General features: G+C 43.5%; 1 protein-coding gene across 2 annotated transcripts in view; it reads left to right on the forward strand.

The window, feature by feature from the left end:
- RUVBL1 (RuvB like AAA ATPase 1) overlaps positions 1–25,230 on the forward strand; it is a 34,557-nt gene extending 9,327 nt beyond the window's left edge. For both annotated transcript variants that reach the window (XM_061618363.1, XM_061618364.1), the window contains exons 4-11: positions 145–296; positions 2,762–2,851; positions 3,781–3,930; positions 10,286–10,349; positions 11,544–11,742; positions 15,673–15,775; positions 23,457–23,548; positions 24,646–25,230. In XM_061618363.1, coding sequence (XP_061474347.1) covers positions 145–296; positions 2,762–2,851; positions 3,781–3,930; positions 10,286–10,349; positions 11,544–11,742; positions 15,673–15,775; positions 23,457–23,548; positions 24,646–24,805 — 1,010 coding nt within the window. In that variant the 3' untranslated portion in view covers positions 24,806–25,230. The remainder of the gene's footprint in view (positions 1–144; positions 297–2,761; positions 2,852–3,780; positions 3,931–10,285; positions 10,350–11,543; positions 11,743–15,672; positions 15,776–23,456; positions 23,549–24,645) is intronic.
- The last annotated feature ends 400 nt before the right edge of the window (positions 25,231–25,630 follow it).

Below are 25,630 nucleotides of genomic sequence, written 5' to 3' on the forward strand. Positions count from 1 at the left end.
TTGGCTTTTGTTTCAGGTTGTTGGTTTTTACATAAATAATTCTAGAGAGTATCTGAGATGGTAAAGATGACTTCGGATGGCAAATATAAAGAATAGTTCAGTATAAATGGCAATTTTATAACCTATATAATCAATATTTTACAGGCTTGAGGATTAAAGAAACCAAGGAAGTTTATGAAGGTGAAGTCACAGAATTAACTCCATGTGAGACTGAGAACCCGATGGGAGGGTATGGGAAAACCATTAGTCATGTCATTATCGGACTCAAAACTGCAAAAGGAACTAAGCAGCTAAAGGTACGTATGATTGTATCTCACGCACATTCCTTAGCATCTTCCCTCTTTCTTCCCTTCCCAGTAAAAGGGACAGGGAAACAGATGACTACAGGTATTGTGTAAGCAATAGAACATATATTGGTATTTCTATGCCACCACATGGCCTGACAGGTGCTCTAGGTCATTGTTCTTCAACCTTGGATCCCCAAATGTTGGACTACAGCTCCCATCATCCTTGGCCATTGGCTAAACTGGCTGGGGCTGATGGGAGTTGTAGTCCAACAACATTGGGGGACCCAAGGTTGAAGAATAGTGCTCTAAGTAACTTCCTGCCTGGTTGGATAAATTGATGGGTGGTGGTTTGAAAGTAGGTGATGTAGTTCTTCTGCTGAAGCACAGCAGATGTGCCCTGGGTGGGATATTGCCCAGGACCCATTTGTAAGGCACTTGCGCTGCAATGCTATACACCAAGGTTGGGGAGGCTATGGCGCTTCAGATGTTGCTGAACTCAAGCTCCTATCATCCCTAATACATTGGCTGTGCTGCCTAGGGTTAATGGGAGTTGAGAGTCTAAGAACATCTGGCAGAATACAGGATTCCTAACCCTGTTATACACACTTACCTGAAAGTAATCCTATAGAACTCGTTGGATCTTGCTTCTGAGTAATGTATAGAATTGCACTGTTAGAACTAATTTAATTGATCTATACTGGTGCCATATCAATGGGTGCTGAATTTCAGTTAAATTGCAGATGAAGTTACTATAAAATATTCTATTTTAACAAATATGATGGTACCAGTTTGCAGACTATTATAATTGAAAAACCAATAACTGGCAGTCTTTCTCTCACATTGGGTTGGATCCAGAGTTAAGCATGTATAATGTGGCTGATGCAAGCTGGCTTTCTCACCCCATACTTACCTTGGCAGCCCCCTGAACATGGGCCGGGGATCCTGCTGAATAGGATGGGTTGTGGCATGGCGATGGTGGGCATGGGGGGAAATTGAGCAAAGACAAGTTCTGTTAATAGGAGCTCAGCTCATGGAAGCTGCTTCCATTTTAGGGCTCCCCCTTCCAGTTCAGTACCCTATGCTATAGCCCACCTCATTCCTCGGGGTCTGACCCTTAGTGAAGCATTTGGGGGATCAGTTGGTGGCAGGGACATCACCTTCTGTCAGCCCAGTTACTCACCTGTAACTCTTATTTGTGCTGAACTGTGGATCCACTCCATTACACTTTTTCTACAAAGTACATACATGTAGAAAAAAGTATGAAACCTGCATGTAACTTATGTGTACTGATTCAGATGTGTGTTTTTGTTGCACGTATACATAGTGGAAAGCTAAGATTGGCACCCAGAGAAGAAAAAACATTTGCCATTTGATTTATTTTGTTTCATGTCTAGCCTATCTAACAACCAAAGTCCTCTGGGCAGTTTACAAAAATCAATAAAATTACAATACAATATCATACAAACCATAAATCAATACCAAAAAAATGAGAACCAACAAAACATAGCATAAAAACAAACCAACCTAAAAAAATAGTGAGAAGCAGATTGCCCCAATAAAATGTTTTTAGAAGTCAATATGCCTACTTAGTTTGTTCACATTCAACATTAAAGTGCAGTCAAAATCTTTTGCAGCTGCCTCTTTTTTTTCCTGTGAAGTGCAGGGGTAGCTTCAGCTCCAGCCAGTATGGCCAATGCCAGAAATGATTGGCAGTATAGTCCAATATCTGAGGGCAACCACATTTTGCTAGTCTAGTGAGTGTATTCAGTCATGTTGCTTTTGAAAAAGCAAAATGGGAGAGTCCTTCATTTAGCAAACAAAAAAGACACACAGAATAAAATAGTGCATGTCATTCTGGCTTCTATTAATCCTGTTTATGTAGTTGCACAGATACAGTATTTATTTATTATTTATTTATTTATTACATTTGTAATAGCCGCTCTCTGGGTGGTTTACAGTAGACCTAGACATAATATTACACTACAGAAGACATCCCCTGGTCCATTAGCCCGCATGTATTCAGAATGAAATAAATTTGAATACCCAGCCAAGAAAAGCACCACCCTATAACCCACTGTGTATCACATTTTCAGGTGCTGCTCCTTTTGCTGGGTTCCTACATGTTTGCATCTTGGCAAAATGCAAGATCATTTCCTGTTCGTCAGGAAAGTACAGTACAGAAGAAAATCAGACAGTTCTGATACCATCTCAACACTAGTGCTGAAGTTAAACACTGAGAATAATTTGGTTTCTGAATACATTAGGTCATTTCTAAAATGCAAGTGAACACAATATGACTAGCATGTCTTCTGAATCTATCTCTATAGCTTGAAGAGGAGACACAACATTTTCCTGCTTTCTTACACCAGACATTAAGCTTTTATTCATTTATTTTTCTAGACTCAAACACCACTACTAGAACCTCTTGCCTTATGATTCTTGCATCTAAATACTGTTATCTTTCTCTGACTCAGTTGGACCCCAGCATCTTTGAAAGTCTGCAAAAGGAAAGAGTAGAAGCTGGTGATGTGATTTACATTGAAGCAAACAGTGGAGCTGTCAAGGTAAAGCAAAGACAGCAGTCAAACCTCTAACAAAGTGTGTGTTCTTTCAGGGTTTCCATCTTCTTTGGTCAAAGGTCTGTGTCCTAACAACCTTATCCATCTCTTGTAGGATAGCTAAGATTTTTCTCAAGAAAAGCCTAAGACTTTTGGCAGGGGGAATGCATGAAATAAATGCCACCTCTAAAGAGGGTGATGGTTTAATTCACAAATAAGATCATTTTGTGTGGGAGCTCTGGTTACAGCTGCCCTGCATGTACTCTCATTCATTTTAATATTTAACTTCATGCTTGTGTGTATTTGTGTTCATACAGGATATAAGTGAAGAGAGAAGACCTGAAATAACTAGTCACACTCATAAGAAATGCATGAATGAATGAATCTTTATTTTTACTCCGCTTTTTTTCCAAAGCTGGAACTCAGGGTGGCTTACAGATAAAAACTACATATGCATAGAGCCTTTAATCTTTTATCTTCCTTTTATTTTTGCCATGATATATGCATCTAGAAGGGAATGCTGCATTAGTTAGCATGTTCTTTATATCTGATTTAAAATGTAGTGTAGAGAGATAACTTGGTGTTTAATGGATGAGTATAATACTTTGTATCATACAATAAATCATCCATGTCCCAAGGAGTCTGGGACAGTTTCTCCAATCTCTAGCTAATCTGCTGGATTTGTCCTTTAACAAGAATTTTGTGCTTTCAAAAAAGTGAAGAAAATGCCAGGTGCTTTCAGTAGGATTTCATAGCTTGATCAGTCGTTCATTTTCCAATGACAAGCATGGCATTTTCAAAACTGTCAAACAAAGCCTGTCAGGATCGTAGCTGTAAAACAAGACCTTTGTTTATCAGCTGTATGTCATTCTCAATATTGGCAATAACATTAACTATAAATATATTGTATGTTATTTCTAAATTTCTCTTCACAGAGGCAAGGCAGGTGTGACACCTATGCAACAGAGTTTGACCTTGAGGCTGAAGAGTATGTTCCATTGCCAAAGGGTGATGTGCACAAGAAGAAAGAAATTATCCAGGATGTCACACTGCATGACTTGGATGTGGCCAATGCTAGACCTCAGGTACTCAGCTATATTGCTTGAATACTTTTGGTTGCATCTAGAGTTACAGTTTTGTGAACAGAAGGGACCCTTCCTTTTACAAGATGGACAGCAATCCTGCAGAAACTCCTGCTGGAGAAGGGAGAGAAGAGACATTTCACCAATTCTGTCTACACCCCCAGTGCCATTCCCAATACTGTTCCAGAGTGTCTCCCCAACACTCTAGAGCAGATTTTCAGGGGGCAAGAGAGTCCCCCGAGTGGAATTTTTCTCAAGAGAAGTCTGGAGCTAACCCACTGTGTAAAAATTTAATTATAGACTTTTACCTCTTTTTTGAGTTTGGAAGCACCTGGGGACAGGTAGTACTGCCACTGTTATGTACTCTCATTCCATGCTATTATAGCAAAACTTGCTGGGAGTAAGACAGGCTTTCCTAAAACACACAAAGTCCTTTAGAACCGGGATCAGGATCTACTGGTAGAACTGTGGGTGGTTTGCAGTAACCTTGAAGAGTTTCTGACTACTCATACTTGCAAGTTAAAAACACACACACAACCTGGCTCTGTGCTCATTGTTCATCTCTCATCCCTCAGAGTTCCTCATCTGTAAAGTAGGAGTACTAATTGGCTGTTTTCGATCAGGTCTTTATTCAACTGTACTGGCCAGCTTTAGTGTGTGGTGTTAGAATCCCTGATTCTAGTAACTAATGTAGATGTATATGTATCCTACTGTATGTTTCATGAGGAGATAATTGACTATGCTCCCTCAACCACCATTTTGTGTCTAGTTGGTAGACCTCAGGATTTTTGTAAAAAAGAAAGATCTTGCAGTCCTGAAGCCTCCCAACATCTGCTTCAGAAGAGTCAGTTTTGAAGAAGAAATCACCTAAACCGACAAATTTCTTGTACTAAAACTATTCACTGCCCATTCCCGATCATTTCCACCACAACCTAAACTGTATAGATCGGTATATTAAGGCCGTGATAAGATATGTTAAATAAAAAAACTTAAATAAAAAAGTTTTTTATTGGCTAGGTGGTCAGTGACAGGCCAGAATTTTCCCCTGTTCTTTTTACTGGTTCTGGGAACAAAAAGCTGGGGGAAAATGTCATTTTTAAAAAGGTAGACTTGAAAAGTAGTAAGGGCACACAAATGACTGAAGTCAATGCTGCAACTCTGCCAGGGATCAATGACTCAAGCTGATGTCTGTCAAACAGAGACAGGGAATATAGAGAACTCTTAAAGCCTTCAGCAAAAGCATAATCTGTGTGTGGTATTTGACACATTGTTAGAAGCAATCGGCTTTACACTCTGGGTGTCTAGATACTTTTTGGAAATATCCAGACTTCTGCCTGGCAGACCTGCATCCTGCAGGACCAGGCCCCAGGTACCCAGCCAGCTGGGACTGATTGCTACCACCTGTCCCTCTTTGGAGGGATACATAAGCTGGCTGGCTGGGGTGGCCTGGGAGACCCAGTGCCTGCAGGAAGAAGGAGAACATCGCCACCCAGGGAAGGAGAGCCTGCTGTTGGAACACCACCTCCACCACCCTTCCCAGTGGGACTGCTGCCTGGCAGACCTGCATCCTGCAGGACCAGGCCCCAGGTACCCAGCCAGCTGGGACTGATTGCTACCACCTGTCCCTCTTTGGAGGGATACATAAGCTGGCTGGCTGGGGTGGCCTGGGAGACCCAGTGCCTGCAGGAAGAAGGAGAACATCGCCACCCAGGGAAGGAGAGCCTGCTGTTGGAACACCACCTCCACCACCCTTCCCAGTGGGACTGCTGCCTGGCAGACCTGCATCCTGCAGGACCAGGCCCCAGGTACCCAGCCAGCTGGGACTGATTGCTACCACCTGTCCCTCTTTGGAGGGATACATAAGCTGGCTGGCTGGGGTGGCCTGGGAGACCCAGTGCCTGCAGGAAGAAGGAGAACATCGCCACCCAGGGAAGGAGAGCCTGCTGTTGGAACACCACCTCCACCACCCTTCCCAGTGGGACTGCTGCCTGGCAGACCTGCATCCTGCAGGACCAGGCCCCAGGTACCCAGCCAGCTGGGACTGATTGCTACCACCTGTCCCTCTTTGGAGGGATACATAAGCTGGCTGGCTGGGGTGGCCTGGGAGACCCAGTGCCTGCAGGAAGAAGGAGAACATCGCCACCCAGGGAAGGAGAGCCTGCTGTTGGAACACCACCTCCACCACCCTTCCCAGTGGGACTGCTGCCTGGCAGACCTGCATCCTGCAGGACCAGGCCCCAGGTACCCAGCCAGCTGGGACTGATTGCTACCACCTGTCCCTCTTTGGAGGGATACATAAGCTGGCTGGCTGGGGTGGCCTGGGAGACCCAGTGCCTGCAGGAAGAAGGAGAACATCGCCACCCAGGGAAGGAGAGCCTGCTGTTGGAACACCACCTCCACCACCCTTCCCAGTGGGACTGCTGCCTGGCAGACCTGCATCCTGCAGGACCAGGCCCCAGGTACCCAGCCAGCTGGGACTGATTGCTACCACCTGTCCCTCTTTGGAGGGATACATAAGCTGGCTGGCTGGGGTGGCCTGGGAGACCCAGTGCCTGCAGGAAGAAGGAGAACATCGCCACCCAGGGAAGGAGAGCCTGCTGTTGGAACACCACCTCCACCACCCTTCCCAGTGGGACTGCTGCCTGGCAGACCTGCATCCTGCAGGACCAGGCCCCAGGTACCCAGCCAGCTGGGACTGATTGCTACCACCTGTCCCTCTTTGGAGGGATACATAAGCCGGCTGGCTGGGGTGGCCTGGGAGACCCAGTGCCTGCAGGAAGAAGGAGAACATCGCCACCCAGGGAAGGAGAGCCTGCTGTTGGAACACCACCTCCACCACCCTTCCCAGTGGGACTGCTGCCTGGCAGACCTGCATCCTGCAGGACCAGGCCCCAGGTACCCAGCCAGCTGGGACTGATTGCTACCACCTGTCCCTCTTTGGAGGGATACATAAGCTGGCTGGCTGGGGTGGCCTGGGAGACCCAGTGCCTGCAGGAAGAAGGAGAACATCGCCACCCAGGGAAGGAGAGCCTGCTGTTGGAACACCACCTCCACCACCCTTCCCAGTGGGACTGCTGCCTGGCAGACCTGCATCCTGCAGGACCAGGCCCCAGGTACCCAGCCAGCTGGGACTGATTGCTACCACCTGTCCCTCTTTGGAGGGATACATAAGCTGGCTGGCTGGGGTGGCCTGGGAGACCCAGTGCCTGCAGGAAGAAGGAGAACATCGCCACCCAGGGAAGGAGAGCCTGCTGTTGGAACACCACCTCCACCACCCTTCCCAGTGGGACTGCTGCCTGGCAGACCTGCATCCTGCAGGACCAGGCCCCAGGTACCCAGCCAGCTGGGACTGATTGCTACCACCTGTCCCTCTTTGGAGGGATACATAAGCCGGCTGGCTGGGGTGGCCTGGGAGACCCAGTGCCTGCAGGAAGAAGGAGAACATCGCCACCCAGGGAAGGAGAGCCTGCTGTTGGAACACCACCTCCACCACCCTTCCCAGTGGGACTGCTGCCTGGCAGACCTGCATCCTGCAGGACCAGGCCCCAGGTACCCAGCCAGCTGGGACTGATTGCTACCACCTGTCCCTCTTTGGAGGGATACATAAGCTGGCTGGCTGGGGTGGCCTGGGAGACCCAGTGCCTGCAGGAAGAAGGAGAACATCGCCACCCAGGGAAGGAGAGCCTGCTGTTGGAACACCACCTCCACCACCCTTCCCAGTGGGACTGCTGCCTGGCAGACCTGCATCCTGCAGGACCAGGCCCCAGGTACCCAGCCAGCTGGGACTGATTGCTACCACCTGTCCCTCTTTGGAGGGATACATAAGCCGGCTGGCTGGGGTGGCCTGGGAGACCCAGTGCCTGCAGGAAGAAGGAGAACATCGCCACCCAGGGAAGGAGAGCCTGCTGTTGGAACACCACCTCCACCACCCTTCCCAGTGGGACTGCTGCCTGGCAGACCTGCATCCTGCAGGACCAGGCCCCAGGTACCCAGCCAGCTGGGACTGATTGCTACCACCTGTCCCTCTTTGGAGGGATACATAAGCTGGCTGGCTGGGGTGGCCTGGGAGACCCAGTGCCTGCAGGAAGAAGGAGAACATCGCCACCCAGGGAAGGAGAGCCTGCTGTTGGAACACCACCTCCACCACCCTTCCCAGTGGGACTGCTGCCTGGCAGACCTGCATCCTGCAGGACCAGGCCCCAGGTACCCAGCCAGCTGGGACTGATTGCTACCACCTGTCCCTCTTTGGAGGGATACATAAGCCGGCTGGCTGGGGTGGCCTGGGAGACCCAGTGCCTGCAGGAAGAAGGAGAACATCGCCACCCAGGGAAGGAGAGCCTGCTGTTGGAACACCACCTCCACCACCCTTCCCAGTGGGACTGCTGCCTGGCAGACCTGCATCCTGCAGGACCAGGCCCCAGGTACCCAGCCAGCTGGGACTGATTGCTACCACCTGTCCCTCTTTGGAGGGATACATAAGCCGGCTGGCTGGGGTGGCCTGGGAGACCCAGTGCCTGCAGGAAGAAGGAGAACATCGCCACCCAGGGAAGGAGAGCCTGCTGTTGGAACACCACCTCCACCACCCTTCCCAGTGGGACTGCTGCCTGGCAGACCTGCATCCTGCAGGACCAGGCCCCAGGTACCCAGCCAGCTGGGACTGATTGCTACCACCTGTCCCTCTTTGGAGGGATACATAAGCCGGCTGGCTGGGGTGGCCTGGGAGACCCAGTGCCTGCAGGAAGAAGGAGAACATCGCCACCCAGGGAAGGAGAGCCTGCTGTTGGAACACCACCTCCACCACCCTTCCCAGTGGGACTGCTGCCTGGCAGACCTGCATCCTGCAGGACCAGGCCCCAGGTACCCAGCCAGCTGGGACTGATTGCTACCACCTGTCCCTCTTTGGAGGGATACATAAGCTGGCTGGCTGGGGTGGCCTGGGAGACCCAGTGCCTGCAGGAAGAAGGAGAACATCGCCACCCAGGGAAGGAGAGCCTGCTGTTGGAACACCACCTCCACCACCCTTCCCAGTGGGACTGCTGCCTGGCAGACCTGCATCCTGCAGGACCAGGCCCCAGGTACCCAGCCAGCTGGGACTGATTGCTACCACCTGTCCCTCTTTGGAGGGATACATAAGCCGGCTGGCTGGGGTGGCCTGGGAGACCCAGTGCCTGCAGGAAGAAGGAGAACATCGCCACCCAGGGAAGGAGAGCCTGCTGTTGGAACACCACCTCCACCACCCTTCCCAGTGGGACTGCTGCCTGGCAGACCTGCATCCTGCAGGACCAGGCCCCAGGTACCCAGCCAGCTGGGACTGATTGCTACCACCTGTCCCTCTTTGGAGGGATACATAAGCCGGCTGGCTGGGGTGGCCTGGGAGACCCAGTGCCTGCAGGAAGAAGGAGAACATCGCCACCCAGGGAAGGAGAGCCTGCTGTTGGAACACCACCTCCACCACCCTTCCCAGTGGGACTGCTGCCTGGCAGACCTGCATCCTGCAGGACCAGGCCCCAGGTACCCAGCCAGCTGGGACTGATTGCTACCACCTGTCCCTCTTTGGAGGGATACATAAGCCGGCTGGCTGGGGTGGCCTGGGTGTTTGTTTGTTTTTTGTTTGTTTTTTGTGTGCTGCTTTTTTTTTTTCTTTTTTTTTTTGTGGGATTAAGGAGGATTAATTTTATGATGTTTTAATTGGAAATTGGTTTTAAATTGTTTAGGACTGTGGTTTGTTTTTGTATATGTATATTATGTATAGCTTTTTGTTATTGTAAGTCGCCTAGAGTGTCCACTAACCTGGACAGATAGGCGACCAATAAATAAAATATTATTATTATTATTATCATGTGGCTACATGAATAGCCTCACCCCATCTAACTTTTTTTTATATAATTTTAAAACCATCAAATTCTTAAGTTGTTAAAAGACTCTCAGCCTCCAAATCCTCAAAAGGATTATAAAAACACATATAACACATGCTTATAAAATTGATATAATTTCCAGACATGCATTTTCCATGAGTAATTTTACTGGTTGAGAATATCGCAAAATTTCCCTGTGACCTTGACAAAATCACTGCATCATCATGTCCAAAAGTGCACGTAAATGAGCAGGCTTAATAGATAGATACAGATATGTCTTCTGAGTTATGCTTAGAATGCCAAAATGGCAAACCTGCTTAGCATTTATATAGTAGTTGTTTACAATAAGTCCTTGATTAGAGACCTAGATGTTGTTAAGAAATAGATGTTAAGAACCCAAAGTAAAAAGTTTGCTTTTAGTTTAACCAGATTATACTTTTCATAGCTTTTTCTGTACAGTAAAAGGAAAAAAAAGTCTTAATTTCCAGACTTGTTTTCTATAGGGTGGTCAGGATATCCTCTCCATGATGGGACAGTTGATGAAGCCTAAGAAAACAGAAATCACAGGTACAACAGCTGCCTCACTTTGAGCCTGACCCCATATTTATATGGAAGTAAGTCCCACTGAGCTTGGTGGGACTCAAGTGTGCCTAGCATTGCATGCCGAAGCTTTTAAAAGGAAGAGTAGTCAGAACATACAAGAAATGTGATGTGCATTGCATGGTGTTACTAACATTGGGTTTTGGACTATAGTGTTCCTGGCAGTTCAATGACTAGTTTTATGCAACACTCAGGTTACACCAAATGGAAGTCCTACTTATAATATTTTACTGGTATAGAGAATAGTCCAATGTTCCTAAGGCTAAGGGCTTGTATGTGGCATAAAAATTCATCCATGTTCATTACTCTTGGAAACCTTTGATGCAGCCTTGAGCAAAACAGCCAACTATCTTTAGAAATACTGTATATGGAAAAACCATCAGTGTGTTTAGTTTTCATCAAAAAATAAGCAGTTAAGTAGTGATAATTATGTGAATTTTTATTTTCCTTTTATTTTACTGTATAATACCTCAGTTAAAAAGTAGATGCTTTCCTGAATATTACTTCTTTAACAGAAACTTTCCTACCAGAGGTAGGAATAACATGGAAAGAATAGGGATAGGTACCTACACCCGCTCATAGATTGTGGGGGCAGCTTACTTTCCTACCAGAGGTAGGAATAACATGGAAAGAATAGGGATAGGTACCTACACCCGCTCATAGATTGTGGGGGCAGCTTCAATGGGGGCTTTAAAGGGTGCCTACTCTGCACCCAGCCACCCACTCCCCTTCTTTCTCCTCCCGTGAATGGTATTGGAGCCTTCCATCCCCAGTCCTGGGAGAAAGCAAGAGATCTCTTTAATGCAAAGCAAACACACAGGCCTTTCAGTTCACCCTAGCAAAGCACAGACTTACCAATTTATTGATAGCAAAACAAAGACACATGTTGGTCAGTTTCACCTCAAAGCAAAGGCACAGGCTTGAAAGTTTATCCATAGCAAAGCAAAACTCAGTTTCACCTTTAAAAAAAGCCTTCCTTAAAAGGAGCCTCATTCCTGGAGGATTCGTTAACTGAGGTATTACTGTAAATTAAGAGGCTTTTTGTGTATCAGCTAAGAAAGGACAGTAGGATGATAAAAAGGAGCATCCAGCACTGTTACGTTGTCTTGGAGCTTTCATTACAAATAAATCTGGAATTACTAACATTTATCATTCTCTTAGACAAGCTTCGAGGAGAGATCAACAAGGTGGTGAATAAATATATTGATCAAGGCATTGCTGAGTTAGTCCCTGGAGTGCTCTTTGTGGATGAGGTTCACATGCTGGATATTGAATGCTTCACATACTTGCACCGAGCCCTGGAATCTTCTATTGCTCCAATTGTCATCTTTGCTTCCAACCGGGGGAACTGTATAGTCAGGTACAGTGCTTAAAGCTTAGTCCTGCATGGTTTTCATCTTGCCATAAGCCTCATTGCTACAGAACAAAGAGCTATGATCTTTGGGAACTTTTTATCTGTGGTGCTGATACACCTGTGATTATACAGCCACAAGAATCCAGTATGGATTTTTCACATTCAGCCATGTTAAATTGAAAATACCCCCCATGCCATTCTGCTGCTTCCAATAAGTTCATTTCAAAACAAAATCTTACAAAATTTATAGTTCTGAATTCAGAAACACTTGCTTAATAACCCTCTTTAAGTTTTCATGGAAATACACAAAACACTCAGAGAGAATCTGAAGTTCAAAGTCTAAAACAAGAAAAAAATCCAGACCCCCGTTGAACTTTTTTCCATGAATGGTCTCATAATTTGTTGAAATTAATTAAAACTCAGCCATTTTCAGAGTACCTGTAATCCTATCACTGACCTTGCCTTATACTCTGACCTTCATCTTCTGCAGTTTACCAGTTTTAAAAAAAGTATGGCTGTTTTAATTAATTTATGAAATTTAACATTGGACTCTATGATAGCGCAGGCATGCTCAGTAAGAATGAACTGTCAGTGTTCTTAAAACCAAACTAACAGCTGTTTGGCTTGGCGAATTGGGGCCACACCCATGCCAGCCATTTATTTCACTTTAAACAGTCATGGCTTCCCCCAAAGAATCTTGGGAAGTGTAGTTTGTGAAGGGTGCTGAGAATTGCTAGAAGGCGCCCTATTCCTGTTGAGCCCCAGTGCCCTCAGGAGGATCAAGGAGGGGGGCTGGATGAGCTTCCGTTCCTTCTGTTAGAGCAGGGAGAAGAGTCAGAAGGTGTTGAGACTTCCCTGGATGGGGAGGGAGGTGTGTTTGACAGTGTGCCAGTTCCCATGGTCAGTTCTGCCACTGAAGAAGACCGCGCTCAACCTCCAGATGCTCCCCCTGAACTGTTGGGGGATGTCTTGGCGTGCGTGCCAACTCCACCCCCCCTGAGCCCCCCTCATGGCATGTCAAGCGTTTCCCTGCCTCCTGAACCCGAGCAGACACCTTTCGAGACTGTGTTGTCCGATGAGCCAACCGAGGCACCCCCCCTTTTGCCCCGCGCCAGATGCCGGGAGAAGTGCTTTGGTCAGAGGGAGGGGCTGCGAAGGAGTCAGAGATTATGAGCGAATACCTTTCCTATTTAAGATTGCATCCCCCGGATCTGGGTGCTGAGCCAACTCTCTTTACATGCCGCAGAGTATGCTTAAGTAGCTTAGTTAGGGATGGTAGTGAGTTAGCATAGCGTGCCTATGAAACGCATTGCCTTCGATGTTACTTTAATAAAACAAGAATTAATTCCAGTCTCGTCTCTGTCTCGTGAGTTTTACTCTGGGCAGGACAGCTCCGCACATAGAGCTACAGTCAGCAGAAGGGGGCTGCCTGTTAAACCACTTTGGCCACTGGAACTCTGAGGGGAATAGGACGTCTCCTAACAACTCTCAGCACCCTTCACAAACTACACTTCCAAGGATGCTCAGAGGCACATGTTACCAAATTCTTGCAAGCTACACAGCAAGTGGATTGGACTGTGAAAGACCAACCCAAATTGTGTTTGCATTCTGACAAATTTGTAGGGCAGTCCAATATCTCAGAGAGGAGGTCAGGTCTGCTCCCCTGGTACATTCACTATAGCTGCCCAATTTCCCTGCTTTTTAAAGTTTGATAGAAATAGCTGTGGGCTACAGGTACGTTCTTAAACTGTAAGGTTTTTTGCCTATTAGTGAATTCATCCCTTATCTGTTACTGTTGTCTACACTTGTATCACGTTGTTGTGTCTGCTTATGCCTTTTTTGTTGAACTTTGTTTAATTGGTTCAATTGATATCTCACCTTTTATTAGGTAGCTAAGAAAATCAATATTGTGTAAAACAATTGACAGTGCAATGCAATGTGTTTGTCTTGATATAAATCAAAACAGAGTAATAATTAAAACAAGAATCTCTGGCATTGAGGGCTGCTCCCTCACTCTACTGCTAGCAGTAAAGGAAATGTGTCAAATCATGGGACTTGCCCACTCCAGCTACTGGTGCTTGATTGGGATAGGAAGTCTTCCCATATCCACACAGCACACAAATACTTCTGAGAGATACTAATAATTTAAATTGGTTCATGAGTCTGTAAAACCTTCTACTGTTATGTGATTTGCACACACACACACACCTATATTTGCAGGAGAGGGAGGCCCTGCCATTATACAAGCCTTGTATGGATCTTCTCATGGTTAAGTATGGCAGGGGGATTTCTTGTATGTTCACATTATTTGCTGCCCACCAAGATTTTATACAAGCTTGGCCACTTGCTCTGCAATCTGTGTGCAGAAGGCATCAGCTTGGATCCAAAGGTGCCTTGCGCATGTGGAAAGTGCAGTTTCCCTGTCCTACTGCAGCCCTCCATTTCCCATCCCACTCCCTTGATTGAGCAGCTTTGGGAGGTTATAGGGAGACCAGGAAAGTCCTGTTGAGCAAGTCTACCCCTAAATCTCTGTATTGTATTTTTTTCCATTTTCTGTTCTAAACTGCTTAGTCATTCTCTTCACTTTTAAGACTCTTGGGGAGGGGATTTAATGTCTGTGAATTAATATATTATGCAGTGCACCAGTGTGAAAGTTTTGGAAAAATGGCGGGGTATAAATAAAGATAATAATAATAATAATAATAATAATAATAATAATAATAATAATAATAATAATAATAATAATAATAATAATAATAATAATAATAATAATAATAATAATAATAATAATAATAATAATAATAATAATAATAATAATAATAATAATAATAATAATAATAATAATAATTGATGATGCTAGAGAGAAGATCGGCTAGATCTATTCTCTATCTTAGCAGAGAGGAGATCAAGTCTACCCTTCTGTCTAGCATTACTCACACTGTGTACACCCTGCATGCTATAGATTTTTAATTATCATAAATGAGTATGATATAGCATTGTTTCCAAATACTTGGAGTAATGCCCACTGCACCATAAAAGCCTCTAATCTTGTCAATACGTTCCATCTTTGGCCTGCCTTCATTGGTTTGAACAGTGAAATTTCAAAAGTGAACCTTGTAAGATGAAAGAACAGTCTGCTTCTATTTATAATTGGGTAACTTTCACACATCCAATTCAGTAGGCTTGTAGCCGGGCTTCCTCAAAATTTGTATCAAACCTGATCTTCTTTCTGCTTTTGCGAAAGGTATTTTGCCCCCATGCAGTGAAGATACTTTCTTATAGATGGAAGTTTCCTATTAACCAGGACTCAAATTGTGAAGATATTCTTACACATCATATTAGTGGGAAGAATTTTGTGTTCATGATTCTAGTACTAGAAATAGAAGCCTTTACAGTTGAGGAAAAAAGAGGGTGAGAAATTGATTATTAATATGCTGCTATGCTCTGTTGCTTCCTCCCTCACCCTCACACACCACCACCAAAAAGGATTGTGGTTTTTTAGGAATCACCTGAATGAGAAATAACGTCACATGAAACAGGAGTGCCCTCTAATGGAGAACAGAAGTTTTCCAAAAGTCATTTTCTTGTTTTACATAGATAATGGTGTTTTGGTTGGAATGAGAAGCAGAAGTATTCGGCAGTCAGCTGCTTCAGAATATTTGCACCGAGATTGTAAATTAAGATACTGTGATGACAAAGGGTTTCAGCAAGCTTATTCTTGCATCCACATTTTTCAGTTGTCTACCTCATTTATGTAAAATGCAAACCACTCTGCAGGAGAGGGATTTGCAAGACTGCCTCTTGGGACATAAGCCATCATCAGCTAAGGCAGTTTCTTAGTGTGTTGCCTTGAATGTTAGAAGAAAAAAATTCCTGCCCAACCCTATTCATTAAGATGCTATATAGAAACCTGAACTTTTCTTTATATCTTTGCAGAGGTACAGAAGATATAATCTCTCCTCATGGGATACCTCTGGATCTCCTGGATAGGGTGATGATAATTAGAACCATGTTATACACACCACAAGAAATGAAACAGGTAACTCTTTTACTTACGTAATATCTTGTGTGGAGCAACAAAGGTCTCTCTAGATAGAACCTCAGCTAGTGGTGTGGTGTGAAATGGAACTGGCTTCTTACTTATTAAAACATGACTGCTTGCAGGATTCATTTTGTAGAATGTTTTAAGGTCCCATATAGCACACTTTACTCAATTTTAGATTTCTTTATTAATTATTTATATGCTGGCTAATCAAGTTCTCTCTTGGCTTACAATAACATTTAAAATGTTAAAATACAATTATAAATATCAACATGGTTTTGGACAAAAGTTGTGTCCAAGTATGAATTCAAACTACAGATTCCTTGCATGTAACTACATTTTATCATATGATACTTTGAAACTGTAGACTATGGCTTCCTCCATCATCATATTTCTGTGCCACATTCCTTGCCATTCAGACAGCACCCAAAATGGCTCTCAGCAAAAGTAAAAACCTACAACTCTCAATAAAATTAGAATGGTTCTGCAACAATTGATATGTAAACAGACTGCTAAAAATTCTGTTAAAAACCACCCATTGGTCCACAGGAAAACTACTAACAAAAATGTCCATCAATACGAAGACTGCTACACTCTGCACATTAATCTCCATGTGAACTGATTTTTGAATTCATCATATTGTAAATGTGATGGGACTGCATTTCCACTACGCAACTTGAAAGGAAGATGTATCTTGAATATCTTAATTTTTCAGAATACGTTCAGTTTGAAATGAAACTGCTCCATTTCAGTATCTTGAAGAACATGTGTTTGTAAACTCCTAGGGTTCATATCGTGTCAGTCCTTTGATTACTGTATTCTTGGATCCGTCTTTCAGTAGATTTAGACAAGACAGGACATTCTTTTATTACACTTCCCAATGGAATTATTGGCTATGACAACTGTCCAGCATGCAACATAATATTTTAAGTTGCTGCAAGGCTCGTTGTGTATGGAGCATTGATTATCATTGGGTGCCATTATGAGGCATCTTGTCAAAGATCCCCCCTCATTAGCGTTTCAGTGCTGTGGGCTGACACCATACAGGAGCCATTACGGTTTATCATGTCAATTCTTTGTATTATTTATGAGATAGTGTCAATGGCGGAAAGCATTGTCACCAGATAATAGTCTCTGCTGCTGGATAAGTGCCAAGGTGAAGCAGACGCATTTATTGAATATAAACATACCAGCAAAGCTTCATTTCCTTTAGTATGAGGAAGCTTTTGTATACTATCTTTTTTCCCCCCCAAAAAATACGCTGTGGTATTGATACTTGGGATGTTTTTGGGTACCTGTCAGGATAGCTGTAGCACCTTTGTATAGAGTACAGTAGAAGTGGCTGGAGGATACAGATGCACAGTGAGGGTTTATCCGTGTATTTACATAATATTGTCTTACAATATTGACATTGGGCTAGGTGATTGAGAGTATGGTGACAGGCCAGCTGCAGGCACACTTAGATGAAGTGGATTATTTAGACCCATTTCAATCTAAACTTCAGACCTGAGCATGGGTGCTGGATATCGGTGACCATAGTATGGGGATTGTGGTCACTGTATTGATAGTGGTTCTGTTCCTACCTAAAGGGCTGTTACCACAGAGTAGATTTGGGACATGCTCTGCCTCATGGCATTTATGTTGTGGAGTCGCTCTGACATCTATCCCCTCCTCTCCCCACTATGTAATATCTATATGAAGCCATGGGGAGGCATCATCTGGGGATCTGGAGTGCTATGTCATTGATCTGCAGATGACACCCAACTCTTCTTATCCATTCCATCTGAATCGGAAGAGACTGTGTTAAGTGCTAAAATAGTGTCTGGAGGCTGGATGAGACCCAACAAACTATGATGGAGGTGCTATGGATAGGTGGTTCCCAGGCCTGGGAATTAAAGAGATGTTCTGTTCTGGATGTGGTAGCATTCCCCCTGAAGGAGGAGATATGTAGCTTGGGAGTACTACTCCTTAATTCTAAATTGTCACAGGAGGCCCAGGTAACCTCAGTGGCAAATAGCACCCATGCCACATTATGGCTGGCTTGCCGTTCCTGTATTGGGACAGGCTAGCATCAGTGATCCATTCTAATAACCATGCCTAGACTACTGCAGTGCACTCTATGTGGGACCACCCTTGAAGATGGTCCACAGACTGCTGCTACTGCAGAATGTTGATGTCATGTTGTTACATAGGGCAGTGAAAGGTGATCAGACTACACTGATGCTTAGAACTCTGTATTGGCTTTCTGTTAGCCACCAGCCCCTATTTAAGGTGTCAATACTGATGTAGAAGGCCCTGTATGACCTGGGGGTCAAGTACTTGAAGGAGCAGCTCCCCTATTACCTTCCAAGCCCATGCTTGGAAGATTATTTTTATTGTCATATTTATTTATATAGCGCCACCAGATGCACATGGCACTGTATATAAAATAAAACAATAAAAACAAGTCTCTACCCAATAAGGCGTACAACCTAAATCAAATAAAATGAGGAAAGGAGGGAAAACAAATAGAGGAGAATGCAAGGACTTGAAATACACATAGGTATACAAATACGGATTTTTTTTTAAAGCTGTAAGTTGAAACTTCAAAAGGTTGGGGAAAAACGAAGGTTTTTAAAATAAGATCTGTAAGGCAGGCCCTGTTCATAGTGCCGTTGGTGGGTAAGCCTGTGGGGGGGAGGCACAAAGTGGGGCCTTCTTCATGGCACCCTTGCTCCAGAACTGCTTCCCAGCTGACAATTTGTTCCCCACATTGCTGACATTCCGGTGTCAACTTATAATGTGATCATTTCACCTGGCGTTTGGTAGTTAACTGCTCATTTTAAAAGAGTGTTTGTTTGCTGCACTGTGTTTTAAAGGTTGTCATTGTTCTGTTGATAATTTTAATTACTGTTTTATGATACTTGTATTTTGTTAAAGGTTGTTTTAGTTACCCTTCTTTCATTCAGGAGGAAGGGTGGGGGATAGGAACAGTCAATCAGTAAAAACACAATTGAGAGGCTCTTTCCAGTTCTCAGTCTGAAAGTTCAACAAGAGCTATGGTACCGTCCCCCACATTGCATCTTGTCTTGTCCTTGCAGGGGACAAGAATGAAGGAAGATAATGGTGCATTATTTCAAGTTGCTCTGCTTTTTGTTGACTTCAAGGCAGTCTCTGCACTATTAGCAGTTTATGTCCTATAAACCAGGATTAAGGAAAGTTTTTCAGTCACATTTCCTTCTCAGCAACTTTCTGGGGGGCATATGCCAGTGGTTGGAGGGGCCAGAGGTAAACGTGGGTGGATCAATTAATGTACATTTTACCTCTGTACATTGTGTCTGTATACAGACATCCTTTTCTGTCCACCATCCAGGCAAGCAAGAGGCATTATCGGAGTTCAAGGACACATTTCAGCCACACATAAACACTCAAGGAGGATGCAAGGCAGGTCCAGTGAGGGATGTGGCATGGGGAGACTCCTGAGGCCAGACAGTCTGGAGGCTGCTTCAGCCCCTAGGCCTGAGGTTCGCCACCCCTATTTTAAACTGTCACACTGGACCACCCTCAAATCTTCCCTGCCGGCTGTTAAATAATGTTAAGTTCTAATTTATTAACTGTCACCTTCTTGAGGAGTTTGAAACATGAGCTGTATTGTGACTGACCTGCTCACAAGTAAGGGAAAAGGAGAAGTCACTGTTGTACTATATTAACAAGAGCCATGAGCTCTTGCCTTAAGTGAAGTATATTCTGACATTTAGTATTTGCCTAATGCAAGCTTCTTCCTGGGTTTTTTTAAATGGGAATTGTGTCGTTGAATCAGTTTCTCTGTAGCAGCAAGGAGATGGAGAAGCAAAGTGCTTCTTGTGCCCCAGTTAAATCTTAGTAATTTTTTTCTGACCATTTAATTGTCCTGAGAGTGGAAATCTATTTAATTTCACTGAGAGTTCTATTCAGATATCAATGAAACTTAAATTTATAAATGCTGGAGTTGCTTCTGAATCTGCTTTAGATCAATTGTATGGTGTACTTGATCCCTCTTCTGCATTTCATTTGGACAGGATTTAAAGTAATCAACTAGTGTGTTTCATAGAAAAGCGAAACATGTCTGTTTTGCAATTGTGAAAAGACTGTCCACAGTAGAAGAGGAGAGGCAAGGCAAACAATTGGATTCTTTTCCCCTTCCTCCCCAGCCTCCACCCATACTTCTTCACCTGATCCTGCTAAAGAGATCTGTTCCCACACTAGTATCACTTGCTAGATTTATTTTTCATGTGTTTGAAAGTGTTTCTAAACCGCTTAATAGTTAAAATCCCTAAGCAGTGAAAAAAAATACAAATATAAAAACGGAGATTAAAAAAACCAAGAAATCTAGGAATATCAGGATCCAGCCTTATGGGTCAGGAAGAGATTAGGCAAAAATATATCGTACAAACCATCTGAAGCAACTGATGCTTCACAAATGGCAGAGTGAAAGGGTTACCACCCTGTGATCTTCTGTAGGGTGAGGTGCCTGGAGATGTAAAGGCTTGGGGAAAAAATGGGGGGGGGGTTCTGCGCCTCACCCCTACCCTCAATTTTTCTGGTGTTTTTTCCAGGCCTTCGCACCTCTAGTCAGGTGCCACAAGTAACATTTCCCCAGATGATCCAAGTGATTTTAGAAGTCTGTACAGGGGCAGAAGGTCCATCAAGTTTTTCAGGGCTTTGTATCTTAGTAACAAGATCTTAAACATTGCCTCAATCAACAGCCAGTGCAGTTGCATCAGCACAGGTGTAATAAGTGTGTGTTCAGCTACTCAACAGCTGCTGAACAACCTGGCCATGGCATTAAACACCAGGTGCAGCTTCCAGACCAGTCTTGAGGGAGGCCCCAGATAGAACTCGTTGCAGTTTGTCCAGTCATGTTCCCAATGCAAAAATCATGGTGGCCAGCTATCCCCTTGTCCAAGAAAAGACATCCTTGGGGTAATTACCTAAGCTGGTAATAGGCATTCCTTGTCATGAAAGTTACCTGGGCCTCCAATGACAAAGAAGGATCTAGGAGCACCCGCAAACTACATACCTGTTGCTTCAAACGAAATACAACCCCAACTGGAACTGGTAAATTCCTGGACATGGGAACTGTTCACCTTCAAAGTCTTCATCCTGCCAGTATTCGGTCTGTCTGTTGCCAATGTCCAGCCCACTACTGCATCCAGGCATTGATTCAGAATAGTCACAACCTGTCCTGATTCAAATGTAACAGAAAAATGGAGCTGGGTGGTATCAGTATACTGTAGTTATCAGCACCCTGATGACACCGTGCCCAAGTCTCCTAAGGAACCTTTCCAGCTACATCTGCTTAGAAACATTGAGTCTAAATTAAATGCACATTGAAATGCACGAGTCCTTGTGTGGTTTCTGTCCACTGCATTAGGTTCAGTGGAATGCATGTTTGGATGCATAACATAGTGCATTCCACTGAAAACCATGCTCGCTACCTCTGGCCTTGGAAGTTCATTTGGCCAATTTACTTTGGTGTTCTTTAATTTGCAGAGGAGGCATTCCCTTCACAGTTTTAAAGAATCCTATGCAGAGGGGGAATGGGACCTGGGTTGTCCAAGGGCAATTTCCCACCCTTTCCCATATGCACACAGTCTGCAGTGGAGGGGGATTCCACCCTTACAGTTCAAAGCAGCAGCAGGCAACCTGTGGCCCTCCAGATGATGTTGGACTCCCATCATCCTTGGCGGTTGGCTATGCCAGCTGGGGGTGATGGGAGCTGGAGTCCAACAACATCCGGACAGCTTTATGTTGTCCACCCCTGACTTAAAGGATTTTTTAGTATGCTTCTCTCAATGATCAGCCCTGTGGTACTATAATGGTGTTTGAGAATGAACACCAAAAGGTGTGATCAGTTCCAGATACTATTTATATGTCTACATCTTGGTGCTTTCCTGTTTTGTTCCCACCCCTCATAAGATTTTTTTGCATACTGCTGGAAGGCTGTGCATACTATAGGGGCTACCTAGAGTCCTGGACTTTGCTCTGTTTTGGCAGAAACCACCACCTTACAATTAGGGAAACTGATAAGTTGTGACTCCATAATCCAAACTGGTATTTGATTTTTTGTTACCCAGGTCAAAACATTTTTATTAAAAAGCATTCAAATTTAGTATTTGTTTCTGTTGTGATGGTTTAAGGGTTAGGAGTCAAAGAGCAATTTCAGTTCAGGTGCATTCAAGATCCTGTGCACATTCAGTGGATTTCTGATTTATTCTTGGAATAGCTGACCCCATGCTTAATGATCAACCATTTTTGGAATGTGTCATGATGCATTGTGGGTTGCTGATCAAGAAACACACATCCAAATCCAATTTGGGTACACAGATCTTTGGATCACGGCCAAAGTCTGTTTCTAGAGAGGAGGTTGGTATTGAAATCAGCTAGATGCTCTGTATGGAAAAAAATATTAGGCTGATATACTTATATCCCAGCTTGTTCACTGAGATCATCTAGAGGAGTGCTATTAGTTGCCCACCCCTTATTTCAGAAACCTGACTGGCTTCAACTAGAAGTCAGGCATTTAGTGTTCCTAGGATGTAGAATATTCTTCCTGCAGAGATTCGGCAGGCATCCTCACTGCTAACCTTGAAGACTTTTTTTTATGTCAGTAGGCCTGTTCAGCATTTTAAACTTTCTAAGATGAGCCAATCAATTTTATGATTATTCTAATTATCCTGTGATGTTTTGATGGGATGTTACACTTTTTTTATAAATGTTGTACTCCACCCTATTATATGAGGGGTGGTCTGTAATATAAGATTCTTAATCTTAATATTTCTGTCAATTCTGAACATTCTAAAATCAAATTCTAATGTTCCTTCAACCACCTGCCTACTATGTCAAGCCCCAATTCAGTACTCATTCCCCCTTCCACACTCTGATTCCTTTGGTGCATTTTTATGGCTTTAATTTAAACGAGTGCTTCTTGATATCTTGTTTACAAAGCTGCCAAAGTGAAAAATACCTGTATTATATGAGACTCGCAGTTCCAGAGTTATCTCAACACTACAACACAACATCATTATCCAGTCTGCCCCTTATCACTCAGCTGGTAATACGGACTGCAGGGAGCCTAGTGCCACTTTTGTTACAGCTCTATATGCTCAGGCTTATTGGCGATATCTTCTTCTTTTTCAACTTTACAAAGATTTTCAAACTGGTACAAGCTGGAGACTGTTCTTGATAGATTAGATTTATCTGAGTGGCTTTGTGGGAGTATAGGTGAACCTTACAGGGCAACTTTATTTATTTATTTATTTTATCATCTTATTTGTCAAGAGGCTCAAAAGTCTGGAAGGATTTGAGCAGCTAAAGGACAGTTGTGACTTTCCAAGGGAATTGTGCTGTACATTATTCCAGGTGGGATACTGATCATCTGTGATTCTGTAGGTCCATCTATGTATATTCTGCATCATTCTCACAGTTTAGGAGTTGAAAGGATTCTGTATGAATACCTCAAAATATTCCTAGCTGCGTGTCAATTCCAAATTGGATGCAATGAATGTAGAAATTAAAATAAACCAAGCCATGTTTAAACTAGATTTTATATCCTTATAGTTTGCATGTAATGCTAAGCTATGTGTACTTGAGTTTAATAAAAGCATTTTAAAGTTCAAGCTGTGTTCAATACATTTTTCTGCCTTGCTTTTTCCATTAGATCATAAAGCTTCGTGCCCAGACAGAGAGTATTAATATTAGTGAGGAGGCATTGAACCATCTTGGGGAAATTGGCACCAAAACAACATTAAGGTAAGCATGTGAACTATGAATAACTATGATGACTTCTTTTGAAATGGTGTAAAGATAGGCAGAAGCACATAACTATGGCGTAACCAGCAAGCTATTGTGGGTTTCAGGTGAAATGTTAATCCATGTTAATGACTAAGCCTGGAGTTCTTCTATTTGCACAATCCTCATTCAAATGACATTCAAATTCTGCAGCTAAGGTGGTTCTTTATTATTGACATATATTTAACCTAGACAGTGTAATAGCAGTGAAAATGCTTCGTAGAAATTCATAGCTATTTAATAATAATTGGTCATAATAAACTGAACGTGACTTCTTCACATTGCTCCTTACCATTTTGCAGATCGCTATATTCATTTTGGGCATGGGAACCAAACGGCAGTGTCTTCAGTGTCTGGCCACTTATTGACAGTTGGCAAATTTGAGTCACCCCACTTCAAAGCTAGCAACATTTTTGTCAAATGAAAATGCTCATTGCAATAGAGTTCTATAAATATCCTAGCTGGATGTATAATGGATTCATGTGCAAAATGTGGCTGATCATACTACAGATTCTTTTTATAGTTTCTTATCAAAGCTGTCGTATTTTGTGATACAGCTACCATATCTACATGAAATCTGTGCTGGATTTAGAACACTTCCTACACAGATTGTTGCAGTTATTGTAAATCTTGGCAACGTGATGAGTCCTGAAAGTGGATTCTTTTACTACTGTGAATGTTGCTGAGAGGACCAGGATCTAAAGAACTGTGCAACCATTTCCATGCAGCCAGAGGAAATTGTGTGTCTCAAACTAAAGCCTCATTCCTGCATCACAAACAGCTTTTGAAACTCATGGATGTTTTGAAACACCTGGAGATGGAGGTGGCTTCACCGTTCAAAGAGGGAAAAATCAAGTCAGTAGATGTGTTTTAAGTAGCTTTTGGATCCTGGCCTAAATGTTTAATTTTCCCAGCTGCAAGGTGGACAGTTCTGGAAGCTAAATTCATGTATTCATCATGAGGACTATTTCTATACCTGTCTTTTCTGGGGAGTATTTTCTGTTTTACTTTGTAGCTGGTATGTTAATTTGACACATTCTCTTATTATTTGGTCATAGATATGCTGTGCAGTTACTCACCCCAGCCAATCTGCTAGCCAAGATAAATGGGAAAGACAGCATAGAAAAGGAACATGTTGAAGAAATAAATGAACTCTTCTATGATGCCAAATCCTCAGCAAAAATACTGGCGGATCAACAGGAGAAATATATGAAGTGAAGAAGTTTGTTAACCTTGTAGTCTTCAGAAGCCCTCCATAACATTCTCAAGTACTAGAAAGAAAGACAGAGAAATATTAATTTCCAATGGAACTGAAAAGTACACAAACATCAAAATACTCTTTTGTAGCAAGATGTAGAATCTCCTTTGTTCCTCCTCATTGAGGTGGAATGAAATGATTTCTCAGTCTGATTTCTTATTATTTTGTAGACTGAGTGCCTACATGAAATAGATACATGCTGGCATACTCTTGTATTCCTCTTCTAGATTTGATTGCTAAGTTGCTCAGAGATGACAGTTTATTTTCATTTCTGGATTTGTTTTAAAATAATTGTGGAGATGTTTAATTTTTTTTACTAATGAGTGTGTTTTGGATTGTTGCTCAAACTTTGTCAACAGTAGATAGATAGCTCAGTACAAATGATGCTGTTGCCTGTGTTGTCATTCTGTGGAAACAAAACTTGAAGGGACATTCATTTGGATTGCAGGGTTTTGCTGGGTTTTGGAGGGGTGGGGGAGATCCTTTAAGTTAAATTGCTAAATAACCAAACTTGGATGTAGTAGTATACAGAGTATAGTATATCAAGAAGCCCCTCAACCTTTGATGTCTTTTTCACAAAGAGTCAAAGAACAGGGTAACTTGTACCATAGCAGACCTGAGAATTGGTTAACCATGCAGTTTGTCACTCTCCTAAGGCAAGCAGTATATGCTCCTGAGTGGCAAACTGTCTGCGTACCTCCCTGTGTAAGGAGGAATGCACCCACATGTATAGTCTTTGTAGATCTGAGATTCAGCCAATAGTCCCCTGGATAGTTATTCAAAAG

This window comes from Rhineura floridana, chromosome 3 (genome assembly GCF_030035675.1).
Source record: "Rhineura floridana isolate rRhiFlo1 chromosome 3, rRhiFlo1.hap2, whole genome shotgun sequence".
Taxonomy (NCBI): domain Eukaryota; kingdom Metazoa; phylum Chordata; class Lepidosauria; order Squamata; family Rhineuridae; genus Rhineura; species Rhineura floridana.